This window comes from Diabrotica undecimpunctata, chromosome 1, assembly GCF_040954645.1.
Source record: "Diabrotica undecimpunctata isolate CICGRU chromosome 1, icDiaUnde3, whole genome shotgun sequence".
NCBI classification, from domain to species: Eukaryota; Metazoa; Arthropoda; class Insecta; order Coleoptera; family Chrysomelidae; genus Diabrotica; species Diabrotica undecimpunctata.
This window is the reverse complement of record NC_092803.1, coordinates 47,590,485-47,607,705: the sequence shown is the minus strand read 5'-3', so window position 1 is coordinate 47,607,705 and position 17,221 is coordinate 47,590,485. Positions and strand designations below refer to the sequence as shown.

General features: G+C 34.9%; 1 protein-coding gene across 2 annotated transcripts in view; it reads right to left on the bottom strand.

Annotated features, from left to right (window-relative positions):
- Nucleotides 1-17,221, bottom strand: part of LOC140448866 (calpain-9-like) — a 172,409-nt gene that overhangs the window by 115,722 nt on the left and 39,466 nt on the right. For both annotated transcript variants that reach the window (XM_072541993.1, XM_072541998.1), the window contains one exon: nt 15,755-15,830. In XM_072541993.1, coding sequence (XP_072398094.1) covers nt 15,755-15,830 — 76 coding nt within the window. The remainder of the gene's footprint in view (nt 1-15,754; nt 15,831-17,221) is intronic.

Genomic DNA, 17,221 nt, shown 5'->3' with positions numbered 1-17,221 from the left:
AAGCGGATTAAATTCTGGGCTACGTGGTGGCTATAATCTATAATGGATGAATATATTCTTTTGGATACATATCCAAACCTTATGGTATATTATGGAACTACATCTTATTTGTGGCAGAGGTTAAATAATGTGTTAAACTGTGATGTATTTGATTCATGGGTTACTTATATAAACACGGAATAACCTATCGATGTCATTACTTATTTATATGATTACGTTACAGCTTACGAGTAACTATAATCTCGAACAAATGGTCTGTTATGATTAACTAACGAACTGATATTATGCTGAACTAAATTACCTGTGTGTTTACTATATTTATAACAATATCGGTTATTAGTCCAACGATGATGTTTTTGTAAAAATGCTGAGTCTTTAAGGTTAGATTGGTAGAAAAAGTATTATGAAACAAGACACATATATGTTATTAAATCCCTGGCTTTAGTTTCTAATTGTCCTAATAAAAATGGTTAAATAATTTACGTAATGAATGATAAGTATTCTTTTGGAATTTTTTATAAATTAAATAATTATATCAATATCTCACCACATTGCAAAGGAATATGAGTGCCACGATCATTCCAACGTTCAGAACAGTTATATTTAAGTATGTATCTCACTGCCTTCTCTCTAGAATGTGGTGGTGTACCATCTTACATAAACCACATATTTTGTGTTTTCAGCATTTAACAATAGGGAAAAAGTAATACAACTCTAGTAGGTATAGAAACTTAAGAAGCGATAGAAAAGGGAAATTGTAAACATGATGACGGCCAACGTCTGAATACGGACACGGCACCTAAAGAAGAAGATGAAGAATATTTTCAGAAGACATTTAGCAGCCATAACAAAAATTTTGTAATGTTACATTATCCTCTTTGAGTTGTTGTAATAAGAATAAACTGTGAATTATGCTTATCTACAGGTATTCAGTGCTTCACCGCACAAATATTACAACTAAGAATTATTATGCAGCTGACTTATAAAATGCGAATATCTCGAAAACGGTTAAATTTTGAGGTTATCAACAAGTATACCTTTTCCTTGTAAAAATAATGTATCTTTATTATTTTTTAACACAAATAGAGCTAACTTTAAGAGCAAAAAAGTTAAGCGCAAATCTATGTCACACATGTGGCATATGTGGCGCCCTCTACCAGCTACATTAAAGTTTGTATAAAATTATAATTTATCCCACTTTAAAGCATCCAATTATAAATTTTTGTCCAAAAATATTTACAAACGTAAAAGTTATAGCGAAAAATAAAATTTTAAATTTCCACTTTAACACCCTGTATCTTTCTTAATATCAACATTTTATTAAAGCAAGTTGGCTTAAATCGTAATATTTTAAAGTGTAGAATTTACGGTTTTCGTTTGTACTTAAGGACCACCCTGTATACGACAGACACACCATCTGAACCCATTTCGACGCTAAGCCTGTCCTCAGACGATACAGCGTAGCTGCTAGCAGTGTTAACCCAGATCTAGCTACGAGACATCTACAAAGAGTACTTAACGAACTTAGGGCATGGTATGTGCAGTGGAAAAAGTCGTCAAGCCTGAAAAAACACAGGCTGTCATGTACCAAAAAAGGAAAGGCAAACCAAGTGAGGTTTCCTTATTCGATATCCCAATCGAATGGTCAAACCAAGCCAAATATCTAGACATAATGTTGGATAAAAAGCTGACCTTCATAGAGCACGTAAAACATACGGTCAACAAAGCTAAAGTACTCAGGAGTCACCTCTCATCACTAATAGGTTGAAAGAGTAAACTGAAATTTAAAGCAAAGATTAAGATGGCAAATTGCATAATGTTGCCAACACTAATGTACGCCTCAGCAGCATGGGGACTGTTTGGAAAAGTGTCAAGACTCATTTAAATATTTTATTTTTAATATTCAGAATATGACCTTATTTAGTTTTAAATCTTTTATTTAATCATAGTATATTAGCTAAGTATAATAAGGCTTTAGTTCATCTTTTAAATTCTCGAACTCAAATTGGCTGATTAATTATTGTCAAGTTCTGAGAATTCACTTGTCTGAAAACAACATGTTTTTGGGAAACATTTATCAACCCAAACACTTCAGTGTCCTTAAGGAAACGTACCCATTCTTTGTGTAGAAAGTTTAAAATGCCACTTTAAGCTTAATATACGGCTATTCACGGAGGTCCTAAGAACAGAAGAACCACCCCAATGGATTCGCGTACATACATATTTTGTTTCGTATGATCGGCCACTCTACACCAACCTCTCGTTAAGAACACAAGCAAGCAAACCAGCATCGGGTGTGCATCCCATTTTTACCCTTAGACCTTAGACTCCGGGCGAGGCCCAACCACAGACAAAAGGTAAGTGAATCTCATATAGAATTGACAATAAGATATTAAATCTGCCAATTGTTATTTGAATTGCATTTTATTTTACATATCCATTTACGAACATTTGCTATTTTTCGCTAATTTACTTACAAACAAATTATTGCATTTTTGCGTGATTATTATTGATCGAATATCATTTAACCAGCGACCTCATTAAGTTTTATACAAAACAGGACATACGTGTAAAACCAACAGAAAAAGGATACAGACCGTCCAGAACTTTATGATCAGAGAGACTCTAAATATTTCTAAATACATCCCATTAAGATAAGTATTTAGGGATTCACAACAAAAGAGAATCCTAAGAACAATGGACGAAAGAGCACACGAGATATTCAACAACCTGAGGAATCACACGAGCAGATTATTTAGAGAGTTGACAGACTATGAAGAAAACGTTAGGACGATACATAGAGTACATACAAGGCAGCATCTAGCAGGATATAGAGATAACCCAGAAGATTAATAAAGAATGAGATAGCCATGCGATAGTTTAACGTACGCAGTAACAGAAAAAAATCCCTATATTATCTTATTTCTTTTATTTAGTCTTGTTTTATTTTACCAGGTATACTGTTAAAGATAAAATCAAAAAAAATATACACGGGATGTGTGATGGTAGTATACTCCTGGAAATGCACACCCCACCAATTGATACTTTCTTTTTATTATTATTTCATCTTAACCTTTATTAATAAGCCTTTGTTACAGCAGCTATGCCAATGATACAATCACATCGAGTGAATTCCGAGGCAAAACATAAAGACGCCCGTCTGACTATCGCCTCTCAGCCAAAACAACCCTTCAGGCAGGTCAAAGGACATACAGTCGCGAAACCTGAGCATCGAGGTCACGTGCAACAATCGTAAGCTCGATGGCCAGACCTTTGGGGCATTCAGCCGGCGAGGAGAACAAAATTTATTTTGCCATTTCGGCGGCTGAGTGACCGAGCACACAAAAATCCGGACATCTGTCCAGAACACACTTTTGGGACACAAGTCTAAAGTCAAGTCAAATAATAAATTTAGTCATAGGGAGAAAAGCTCTTGTAACTACCCCTAAAATTAGGTGACCTAACCAAACAAAGTAAAACAGATGATGTCCCATTAACCAGGGCATCCAAAGTAACGCTCAGTACAAAAGCCTCCCTATTTGTTATGTGACAGCTTGGGGGTCAGAGAGGTACTGATCCATTAACGAGTGTGACCGGTTTGATCTTCGGAGATGCGGGTCTCACTGAAACATTGGAACACACATGTCACTCGGAGCTGGTATTTGTACAAATTGTGTGTGTGTGTGTGTGTGTGTGTGTGTGTGTGTGTGTGTGTGTGTGTGTGTGTGTGTGTGTGTGTGTGTGTGTGTGTGTGTGTGTGTGTGTGTGTGTGTGTGTGTGTGTGTGTGTGTGTGTGTGTGTGTGTGTGTGTGTGTGTGTGTGTGTGTGTGTGTGTGTGTGTGTGTGTGTGTGTGTGTGTGTGTGTGTGTGTGTGTGTGTGTGTGTGTGTGTGTGTGTGTGTGTGTGTGTGTGTGTGTGTGTGTGTGTGTGTGTGTGTGTGTGTGTGTGTGTGTGTGTGTGTGTGTGTGTGTGTGTGTGTGTGTGTGTGTGTGTGTGTGTGTGTGTGTGTGTGTGTGTGTGTGTGTGTGTGTGTGTGTGTGTGTGTGTGTGTGTGTGTGTGTGTGTGTGTGTGTGTGTGTGTGTGTGTGTGTGTGTGTGTGTGTGTGTGTGTGTGTGTGTGTGTGTGTGTGTGTGTGTGTGTGTGTGTGTGTGTGTGTGTGTGTGTGTGTGTGTGTGTGTGTGTGTGTGTGTGTGTGTGTGTGTGTGTGTGTGTGTGTGTGTGTGTGTGTGTGTGTGTGTGTGTGTGTGTGTGTGTGTGTGTGTGTGTGTGTGTGTGTGTGTGTGTGTGTGTGTGTGTGTGTGTGTGTGTGTGTGTGTGTGTGTGTGTGTGTGTGTGTGTGTGTGTGTGTGTGTGTGTGTGTGTGTGTGTGTGTGTGTGTGTGTGTGTGTGTGTGTGTGTGTGTGTGTGTGTGTGTGTGTGTGTGTGTGTGTGTGTGTGTGTGTGTGTGTGTGTGTGTGTGTGTGTGTGTGTGTGTGTGTGTGTGTGTGTGTGTGTGTGTGTGTGTGTGTGTGTGTGTGTGTGTGTGTGTGTGTGTGTGTGTGTGTGTGTGTGTGTGTGTGTGTGTGTGTGTGTGTGTGTGTGTGTGTGTGTGTGTGTGTGTGTGTGTGTGTGTGTGTGTGTGTGTGTGTGTGTGTGTGTGTGTGTGTGTGTGTGTGTGTGTGTATGTATGGATGCATTTTTGACAATATTTTTAAGAAGTCGTTAAAATCTTCTGTATACGTTTTAACTAAGCCAATAAATCGACAACCTATTCAAACTTTGATGACCGCGATCATAGAAAAGGCGTCGGGATTATGATAACTAAAAGATTGGTGAGAGCTGTCACAGAGTTTGTACCATATTCCGACCGCACAGCCTTAGTAAAACTTGAAGCGAAGCCAAATAATCTCAACATCATACAGGTTTATGCACCAACTACAGACGCATCAGATGAAGTAGTGGAAAACTTTTATAGTGAAATCAAAGAACTACTTAAATTGACAAAGAAACATGATGTCAACATAATTATGGGAGATTTTAATTCCAAAATAGGGAAGGGCAGCTTTGAAGACGTAGTTGGACCCTATGACTTATACAATTTTGTCAAGAAGAAAACATGAGAGTTACCAACACATGGTTCCAACTCCACCCCCGTCGCCTTTATACTTGTAAATCTCCAGCCGATAGAGCTCAGAACATAATAAGAAATCAAATAGACTTTATTCTTATCAACGGTAGATTCAGCACAACTGTCAAAAGAGCTTGCACATACCCTGGAGCAGATGTCCCTTCTGACCACGTACTATTGGTGGCCGTCATAAAGATCGCTCTTTCATGCAAGAACAAGCCTGAAACTCAACAACATATAGCACTGGACAAACTGAAAGACCCAATGATACAAGCAGAAATAAGCAATGAAATAAACGCACAAATTCAAATATTGACGACAAACATTGCCGAAGATCTAACACCAACATGGAATACGATTACAAGTGCTGTAACAGACATCATGAAAAACAACTTAGGGTACAAACAAAATAACAAGAGGCAAAAATGGATGACAGACGAAATACTATTACTAATGGAAGAACGACGAAGACACAAGAATAAACAAGATGGCAGCAATATGTATGAAAACATTAACAGGCAAATAAAAGCAAAAATAAGAATAGCAAAAAATGAATGGCTTAAGCAACAATCTATCGATCTAGAACATTTACAACGACAGCACGACGACCGTAATTTACATAAAAAGCTTAAGGAGACTGCTGGAATATACAGAAAACGAAGACCAACCACCATAGTTAATCAGGATAACCAGATAGTGCTGGGTGAAAAGGAAAAAATTGATATATGGGAAAATTATATCCAGGAGCTCTTCCATGACGAAAGACCCATGAGTGAAGTTTATACAGACGACCAGCTGACTGGCCCTTCAATCACCAAAGAGGAGATAGAAAAGGCAATATTCAATTCAAAAAACAATAAGGCACCTGGACCAGATGAAATCCCGTCAGAAATACTCAAATTACTGGATGAAAGGGGAATTTCAGCACTACACAAAATATTTAACTTAATTTATGAAACTGGCTGCTATCCTCAACAGTGGTTACGCTCTACCTTTATTCCCCTGCCCAAGAAAGTCAATGCAAAAAGATGTGAGGATCACAGACTCATTAGCCTGATGAGTCACACTTTATTAAGATATTCTTAAAAATACTACATCAAAGAGTATACAAAAAATGTGAATGGGACATCAGTGACTCCCAGTTCGGGTTTAGGCAAGGTTTAGGAACACGAGAAGCAATAGTAGCAACACAGGTGCTGGTCCAAAATTGTTACGATCAGAAGAAGGATGTGTTTCTATGCTTTTTAGATTACCAAAAAGCGTTTGATCGTGTCCAACACCACAAGTTAATGCAGATCCTCAAGAAAGTTGATATAGACCAAAAAGACATAAGATGCATTGAAAACTTGTACTGGCATCAAACGGCACAGTTAAAAATAGACAATTCTATATCCAAACCCATACATATAAGAAGGGGCGTTCGACAGGGATGTGTGCTTTCCCCTCTTTTATTTAACATTTATTCGGAAGCCATATTTCAAGAGTCTCTGAAGGATGCAAAGATGGGAATCAAAGTGAATGGAGTACTGATCAACAACATACGATATGCTGATGATGGTGTCTTAATTTGTGACAACATAGTCGATCTTCAACAACTTGTCACTATAATCGGAGAACACAGTAAGCGAATGGGATTAGAGATTAATACCAAAAAAACCAAATTTATGATCATCTCCAGAAACTTGGATGCACTTGAAAACTCCACCATAACACTGAATACTAAGTCCATTGAAAGAGTGAGTAAATTTAAATACCTGGGATCGTGGCTTTTTGAAGACTGGGCATCGGACAGGGAAGTAAAATGTCGCATTGAGCAAGCTCGACAAGCTTTCGTAAAATTCAAGAAGGTACTGACTTGTTCAGAGTTCGATATTCAACTGAGACTAAGGTTTACTAAGTGCTACGTGTGGTCAGTGCTGCTATATGGCGTAGAGGGCTGGACACTCAAAACGAGGGATATAAACAGATTAGAAGCTTTCGAAATGTGGCTCTATCGCCGTATCCTAAAAATACCATGGACAGCGAAAATCACAAATATAGATGTCCTTAAAAGAATAAACCAAGAACGCCAACTTTTCGAAACCATCAAGAAAAGGAAAACGGCGTATCTAGGTCACATCATGCGAAATGAAAAATACCAGTTCCTCCAACTTATAATCGAGGGTAAAATTGAAGGCAAGAGAGGAATGGGACGCAAGAAAATGTCCTGGCTCAGAAACATAAGGCAATGGACAGGGATTAACGACATACAATCTCTGATACATATTGCAAGAAATAGAGAATTAATGGAAAATGTGATCGCTAACATCCATTAGTGGATTTGCATCTAAAGAAGAAGAAGATTCAAACTTTAAATTAAGTCTTCTTTAAATAGAGTTTTTGCTGATTATTCATCTCATTTTTAGAATATTTTTCTACCTCATTACATGTTTTTCCTCTCTCTTCCTTCTTGGACGTGACAAAGGGTTGATTCACTACTTCCTCAGCGGGGGTATAACTGTATCTAAAAAGTTCCATTTGGCACTTACAGTATCAATTTCTAGTGACGCTTGGGGTGTTTTCTTTTTTATTTGTTGTTTTTTTGACTCTGTTATTTTAGATGTTAAAATTTCTATTTTTATAGTTGTGTGTACTTTTGTGTTGGTACTATTAGTATGTGATTCTGGTGGGCTTTGTGCATTTGAAGGAGATATTTGATAGTAAACTAGTTAAAAAGTAGAAGTACTGGATTGATAAACAGTTGGGATTTGATTTTTTTTTTCAGATAATATGTTAATATTGGTAGAATGAGCTATTTGGTTAAGATTTTTTATAGTGGTTGATTCGATTTTGAAAAGGGTATTGTAAAATATGAGAATTTTGGGATAGGAATATTAATTTTTGGGTCAACAAATACTTGACGCCTAAAGCTCAATATATGACTATATTCGGATTCAGGTATGCCAACTTTCAACAAAATTATTTTAGAAACCTTATAAGCTCCAATTTTTTGAGCACTTTTTCGATTATAGCGTTTGGAATGCTGGAGCACACATTTGATATTACTAGTCGATTAGCAGGAGTAGTTAATGTTTAATCTCTATATCATTTCCTTGTATTGAAACGGATTTGTAATTCTGCAGTAAATTGTCTACGATTGTAGTGTCTAATACTCCGTTGTTGGAGATTCTGGACGCGGAGATGACATTTTTTGGTTTTACTAAAATTCATGTTGTTATATATTCGAGTATTTTTATATCTGGTACTGATGATAGAACAATTCCTTGTTCTTTAGATGGTAAATTGAAATTGGTTACGTCATTGAAGTAGGTTAATGTTGAAGATATCTTGTAGATAAGGTTGGTGTTGAAAATGTTGATAATTGTTGATGACTGCTGTGTTAGTTTCTAAGTTGATATCCACTCTTAATTTTTATTTTCTTCATTTGCAAGTCTTCGAGTAAGAGCCGCTACTGAATTTTGACAATTAGTTTGACTTATTGGGTTTAAAAAAAATTGGATCCTTTGTTTATGTCAATGCGATATGTGTCAAATGGTTTTATTTGGATTGAATAAAAACTATTCTTACAATTTTTCTTCTCTAGTTAGAAAAATACTTTCAACTTCACTACTAGTAACAAACTTTTTGTAGTTGGCATAAACCAATAAAAAATACTTTTTATTCGGAGCCGAAATTATTGACAGCAAATTATTCTCAATAAAATATTTTGACAGTTCTCATTAACAACTTTGTAACATTTTTTTTATAATTAAAATATTAAATCATTTTTAATCTCTTTACCCCTGTTTGCTGCTGAGACGCCCATAGTCGTATCCGCAAATATATACGCGGGTGGGCTCGCTCATCCTTAGGAAATTTTATTGGAACCTACCGACTTCTCAGATTACGGAAGAATCGACTTATCAAAAGACGCCGGTTTGGTTAATCCTCGAATAATGCTTTCCGGTTCCAGGCGGGTTCTGTTTAAACTTTGGTTAACAAAGCCGTAAAAAGTATTTTATAGTATTTTTCTGTAGAACCTAATCAAAAAGATTTTATATCTCCTCACGTTTCTTCTCGTTACTTCCTATGTCGTTAGAACCTTTTTACCTTCCTAGAAATACATACAGGCTGGCCTGTCGTTATAAGTGGGGGTTATCCCACCTTTTTTTTGAGAGGAAGAACTTTACTTCTGAGAGGGCGGTCTTTGAGTAAAGTCGCTTGCTTCTCTTACCGTTCTCTGTGAATTTTTTCTTTAAGTGTGTATACACTTAAATATTTGAGTTTCTTAATCTAATACCATATTAGATTAAATATGGTTATAAAGTACCTTTATTTTAATTAACTTCAGTGCTTGATACTAGTAACGTAAAGTAACTTCAGTGAAGTAGTGCAGCAGTCATCGAGATTTTATTGTAAGTTATCATAATCATATTACTTTCGAATATCTGGGCGAATAATATGGTAGTATTTTGGACGAATCTGCGTCAACCATTTCATCAACTGTAGTTAAGGTTAACTACCCATTTAGCAATTTAATTAAAAGAACATTTAATAATTTAATACGAACTTTCAATCAGCTATTAAGAACTCTTCACTAATAATTATTACGAACATTTAATTCTCAGTAAGAACAGTTAATCATTAAACAACAGTGCGAGACAGATAATTAACATAAAACCAAGTGCGGGTTGGTTTAATTTTTATAATACAGAATTCTTGTAACCTTTTTGTATTCTTTTGCATTTAACTTTAATTAACTTTGTTTTATTTGCTATTCATTTTTTTTATTTATTGTACCCGTTATCTCGAGATAAGCCCATAAACAGCGAAGAGAGATTTCTTTAACCAGCTTTAGTTGAATTTTCTTAAATATTATCAAGCTCTCTTCGCTGATAATTTAAGTTGTGCATGCTTTTATTATACTGCATCTGTAAAGGTATTTCTTAATCATCATACTGTTTATTTCTATATATATACAACCATTCATTAATTGATATTACACTTTTTTACTTGTTTACATACTCGAGTCGAGAATTTTATTTCTCGACTCCTAATAAGTTTCCTGATAAAATAATACCTCTGAATATTTGCTTATTACATTAGATTATTATTATACCTTCGACCAGAAGAAAGATCAGGCTGATTAAGTTTCGTAGGTAAGTAGGTAAACGGAGTCCACCTAATATATATATTATTTGTTTATGTAGTGTGTGGACCAAATTTATTTAATAATTAACTGTCGTTATCTTTCCTTGGATTTGGTCTCAGAATCTAAATATCTTTCCTTATCTCTTTTTCGTTTCTAAGGTTTTTTAACTTTTCCCTTGAACCCCAAAAAGTTAAGTGGCGCCCTTTTTCTATCTTATCTTATCTTTGGTAATTTTACCCATCTATCTTTTTGTTTATTATATATACCCATCTATTGTAAAGATACCTGTATCTTTCCTAACATATCTTATCCTGGTCTATCTTTACTTATTTCGTCCGTTGGACCCATTCCCGGTTCCAAAAGCTAGTTTCGAACCCACGACTCGCTATCCACCAACCATCTGGCTGCCGTCCGCAGTGTGTCCATTGGTGACTTTTCTAGCACCATCCAAAAAAGGTTTCCGAGGTTACAACTTTCAAATTCAAAAAAGCTGATTTTTAATAAAACCTCATCCATGTCACTCATCACTATCAGTCACTGATAAATAATTTGTCACACATATTTAATTTTAAATTTTTTGTATTCGTTTTCAAGATGGTTTTACCTATATTGTATCCATGTATTGCCTGTTCAGTATTCTTTATAATTGTAACGCTGTTCGATAGATATCTGGCACAATTTCACGGCTATAACAAAAATGGATGTAAAACGGTGTAACGTATAAGTATCCATTGCACTAAGAATATTTTTCTTGAAATAAATTAACAGTTCTGCTGATTTTGAGGACCATTTCTCAGATGATAATAGTAAAGTAATTGTTTAAGAGAAATAAACTGAAATTTTATTTTATATATATATATATATATATATATATATATATATATATATATATATATATATATATATATATATACATATATAATAAAGGTAGAAGGTATCGGCATAGCTCGCAACAAAGGGAAAAAATATAATAAAATATGTGTATAAGGTGGAAGTCAACCGAATATACGTATTTCTGACTATTGGTCGTCTTCAATACGGTGCAGCCAAGTAAAAAAAGGAGCGTGTTAACTTGGGAAAGGATCACTACAGGAGCAATGCCAATTTGTGGCAATAATGTTAGAAGTCATTGGTTTCCAGATCAACAACTAACACATCCACGGACGAAGCGAAGAAGGAAACGAAGAAAAGATTTAAAATTTATTGTTCCTTTGCAAAAAGGTAGGGCAGGGTAGGCACATGTGGACAGAAGCACAAGTTGACTGTAAGATATTATAATATTATTTAATGACATTCTGTATTTCCTTGTAAAGTGCATCGTATTTTGAATATTGTTATATTTGATATCAGATAAGTTTCTACAGTTTTGTTCTAGTCATAACCTAAAAACAGATCTCCGGTACTTTTGAAAAGGTATGCATACAGAGCAGATGTGGACATCATACTCCATAGGTTATTTTAAAACAAAACAACCTAAAATATATTTTTTTTTAACCTTACAGTTCAAAATAATGGTGAGAACCTACATCAGAAAAACTGATGTAATGAAATAATATTCCTGAAAACGTATTAGTTCAGGCCATTTGGGATGTAAAAATGGTAACGGATTAATCAGAAACATAGCAGAGAAATATGGATTTAAGAAGTCCATGTTACATAAAAGATTTAAAAAACTGAATAAAAAAAATATAAATGATACAGACATATCCGAAATAAAGTTTTCATCAAAATATACAACACAGCAGATTTTTTTAAATGAAGAAGAGGACAGTCTTGTAAATTATATTCTTCAATCTTCGAAGTTACAGTATGGTTAATCATCATCATCACTGGCTCGACAACCCTTTTTGGGTCTTGGCCTGTTCCAGGATTCTTCTCCATTCTGATCTGTTTCGTGCTTTTTTTCTCCAGTTTTTTATTTTTAAGGTTGTTATATCATTTTCTATTTGTTCTAAGTATCTCAGTTTAGGTCTTCCTCTTGTTGTTTTTCCTACTGGCATCTGTTTGAATATCTTGTTTGGTATTTCGCCTTCTTCCATTCTTTCTACATGTCCTATCCAATGCAGCCGTCGTATTTTAATGAATGTTATAATATCCGGATCCTGGTATATTTTGTATAGTTCAGAGTTGTATCTTCTTCGCCATATTCCGTTTTCTTTTGTGCCCTTATATATGTGTCGCAAGATTTTTCTTTCGAAGGTGGCTAAGAACATTTCCTCTCTTTTAGTGAGTGTCCAGGTTTCTGAGCCATATGTGAGTACCGGTCTTACAGTATGGTTTAACCTACTTTCAAATTTGAACATTCGCATATGAGTATGCTCGGAAGCTTGAAAAAAAGGTGCCAAAGTCATGGTCGGAAAATCATTTTGCTGGAATTGAGTGGATGAAAAGTTTCATAAAGCGTCACAATAATTTATCTTTGCGGAAACCGGAGTCTACGAATTTAGCCAGAAACATCAGTTTTAATAAAGTTAACGTAGACATATTTTTTGATAACCTAGAGACTGATTACAAAACGTACAAATCTACTAGTGATAGAATCGTGTACGTAGATGAAAGCGGAGTGAATACTGTTCTGCAAATGCCAAAAGTGGTCGCAAATAAGGGCTGTAAGCAAGTGGGACAAGCAGTTGGAGCAGAGAAAGGTGAGCAAGTGACGTTTGTTGGAATAATCATTGCCAATGGAAATGCTATTCGACCTGCTTATATCTTCCCACGAGTGCGATTTAAAGAGTCATTCCTGACTAGAGCTTGTAGTCATTCTTCAAGTAGTTGGATGACCAACGAGGGATTCCTCGAAATTGTAAAGCAGATTAAAAAAAACATGCATGCTTCTAAGGAAAACCCCACGTTAATACTTTTGGATAACCATAATACACATGAAACGTTAGATATTATATTGTATTGCAGGGAAAATGGTTTAGTACTCTTAACGTTTCCTCCACACACAACCCATCGTTTGCAGCCTCTAGAAGGGTCGTTTTTGTGCAGCATTCAACTTATGGATGTCTACACATCCGGGAAAAGCTATAACAATTTATGACATTGCACATCTAACAGCTCCAGCCTTTGACGAAGCATAAAATAGGAAATATATTATTTCTGGGTTTTTAAAGACTGGTTGCCATCCCTTTAATAAAAATATTTTTTCCTCAGAAGATTCCGTAGGAGCTGAAGTTACGGAAGTCAGTAACGTATGGCAGCGAGATACCACAACTGATGATTGTCTAAATTGCAGTACACTCTCTAATTCCGAAATGCCTTCTACATCATCATCGGCAAATGTTCAACCACAAGTCAACAATAATTTGTCAACCTGTTTTAACTAGCGAAAAACAGAATTCCATAATTATAATTATTTCCGATGTAAAACTTACTCCGGAACAAATTCGTCCATACCCAAAGGCCGTGAAAATAAGTTCTAAGAAAGAAAGAAAGAAAAAAAAATTAACTATTCTGACCGCTACACCAAAGAAAAAATAGATTAGAAAATAAAATAAGAGAAAAGGAGGAAAAACAGAAATGGGCTCAGGAAAGAAAGGCAAGCAATATAGAAAAGAAAAAATCCAGAATCCCATATCCGCAAAGTTTTTGATGAGGAGATATTAGAAAGCGAAATTGAGAATTATTGCAAGGAACCAGATGATAGTCTTATGGAAGTTGAGACTGAAGATGGTAAATATTTTGGATTGGATCTTACACATATCCAGAAAGGGAATTTTGTTCTCATTAAATTTGTTACAAAAAAAACACTCAAATTCGTTGTTGGTCAGATCGAAAAGGAACTAAAAGAGTTAAAATTTTTAGTAAATTTTTTAAAAATGACGTCGCGACAAGATTTTGTATTTCTAGATCAGAAGGATGAGAGTCATATTTTATTAGAAAATTTTCAGCTCCTGAAAAAAAATTGGGACAGCAAGATCCAGCTCCTTTTTTAGGTTTCCCGTTAATTTTCATGGGTATAATATAGGATAATTTAATGTATTATGTTAAATAAAAATTAAAAATTGCACTTTTAAAAAAATGTTATTATTTTATTTCCATCAAAACCTGTGTCCATATGTGCCCCGCAGAAAATATTGTCTTGTCCACATGTGCCTCCCTTAGTGGCATATGTGGACTAATTACATCTACTTGGAATTTAATTCACGTGCTCTAAATATTCTAATAACTACCAAATTTAAATGTACAGAAAGACTCAGAAATATGTGAATCTTACATTGAAGAAGTCGATACTTTACAATGAATCTCATTTTGCGGTATAATTTTTTTAAAATTTGTCCACATGTGCTCCCCTCTCCCCTAAGGAGAAATTTTTATATTACGTAAATAAGAGGAATTATTTGATATTCTGTATGAAACACGTTTAAGTATTGGCAATTAAGGAAGAACAAAAATGTTAAATTTTTTAAATGGCAAATTCTAAAATATAACACAAGAAGTAGTAACACTTTTTTTTTAATTTTGCATACCCTGTCAGCAAAAACTCAGTTCAAAAAGAAAAAGTTTTGTTCTAAAACATATGATATTTTCAAATGATACAAAAGTGATACCTTTAGTGATACATCTAGTGACACACAAGTCACTGAAACATATAAAATACCAAAAGAAACCAACAATTCCACGTGATCTGTAAATATTATTTCCCCAGTTACGACATAAATCTATGAAACATATCAAGTACCAAACAACAGATCCTGGTATTCTGTAAATCTTCTTCCTCCAGTTAACCCAGAAGCTGAAGGAACATTTGAAGATTCAAATGTATTTAACGAAACGTTAAATGATTTACCTAAGGTGCCTAATATGCTGCCGAAAGAAATCTATTAGCGAAAATAGATTTGAAGCAAAAGATGGTTTGCTTCAGCAAACAAAAAAAAATGAAACTAAATTTCAATAAGTAATTACCGACTGCAAAAATTGGTGATACCGATATTGATAGAGGACGAACTGATGCAACAAATATATTAGGCGTTGTTGTGACAGTTGAAGATAACATGTATTATAAAATTGGAACAGAAAGGGGTACACTAAGTACCAGAGCTATTTACAAGAAATCAGTTCAGTGCATGTCCGGCTCCCCCCTCATTGCCACCGAAAAAGTTTCAGTTGTTAAAAAATCTCTTCGTTAAATTTAGATTTCATTTCTATGTGGTGGTCAAGAATATAAAAGATACTCGTGCAAAACCAAATGTGATTTACAAAGTGCCACTGTAAGTTAGCTCATATTTTATACAACTCGGCAAATGTCACGGCAATTTGTCATGTTTAAATAAATAGTGGGTATTTTAAAAGAAAATTGACAACGTTGTATTGTTTTTTATTATACTATTCAACATTAACAAGGGAGAATAATGTTAAACTCGACATTAACCATATAATATCAATATAGGTATCTGAATTTCATACGACATTAATATTACATTTCTGTTAAAGTCAAGATTATACGGTTAATGTCGAGATTATCCATTTTCGAAGTTTAACCGTAACATATACATATGTTTAAGAATCTTACCTAGAAAGTGTCGATTGTTTTTCTTCTAATTTTGTAGCAAGTCCATTCATATAGGCATTTGCGTGTCCGTTAGTTCCTATAAAAAACAAAAAAAAGCTGAAAGTTTGTATTTCTATAGCAGATTTCTATTTTCTAGCAGAAAAATATCTTTGAGCTAATAATTACTCTTACAATAAATGTAGTAATTTTGGCTATACATTATGCCTTATAAAACAGTAAATAATTTTTCAATAGAGGTTTTGGGCTAACTTCCAGCTCTCTTTACCTTATTTCTCGTGTTAACCATCAAAAATATTGTATGGTTTTTATATACAGCTGTTGTCTTGCAGAAAGAGTATTTATAAAACCCATTTTTATGAATACCAGGTACGGACGCCGCGCTGTCAGGATTATTTTCAGGGAGGTGCATTTGTATTTACACATATTATTAACTAATGTAAAATATAGAACTATACATGTATAGCTATGTATTTTCTTTTCAGACAGGGGGTGAAAATGAAAATCCTTGCACCCTTGGAACCGAAGAACATCTAGCCTTCATGGATCTAGAAAAGACGTATGATACAGTTCCAAGACTTAAATTGTGGCAAGCTTTACATCAACTCGGCATTAGTCCTTTAAGAAATAATCACAAAAGTATACAGGGATAACACTACTTACCTAAAAATCGGAAATAGACTATCAGAGCCAATAAAAGTAACTAAGGGACTAAGACAAGGATGCAGAATGTCACCCTTACTGTTTAATTTATATATTGAGGCTGCCCTCCAAAATTGGATAAACCACTGCCAGGGAATGGGAATCCCCCTAGGAAATGACTGTTCTCCGTAAATTTTGCGGATGACCAAGACGTCCTAGCTAAAGATTCTTACGATTTAGAATTTATGATAAAGCGTCTATACAGAGAATAGGCAAAATGGGGTTACAAGTCATGAAGAAAACAGAATATTTAGTTATCAACTCAGATGCAAGGTTTGAAGTGTTAAGAGACGAGGACGTGGAAATCAAACAAGTGGAAACATTTTAATATTTAAGTGCACTCATTAATAAATACAGCTTGGGAGAAACCGAAATTAAACACCGAATTAATAAGGGACGTAAAATTGTAGGATGTCTGCACTCCTCATGGTGGGATCGCAACATTTTAAAAGGGAACAAAAAAAGAATAGGGCAAACCATTTTAGGGCATTTTAACAATTAAATTGTTAATAACAAATTATCTGACGGGTATTCATCCTGATACTCTTAAAAATCGGATCTAGGACCAAAAAACATAAAAAAAACGCCAAGGTACCAAGGGGACATAAAAGTGCATACTCAATCCCCCCTAGCACCTAGACTATATCTCAACAACTGGATTAAAAAAAGTGGATTTGGCCAAAAAATATACTTTAAAAATTTGATCACTGTATAGAGGTGCAAAAAAATTAATGAAGCATATCTTGAAATCGAAAAAATATATTGCAA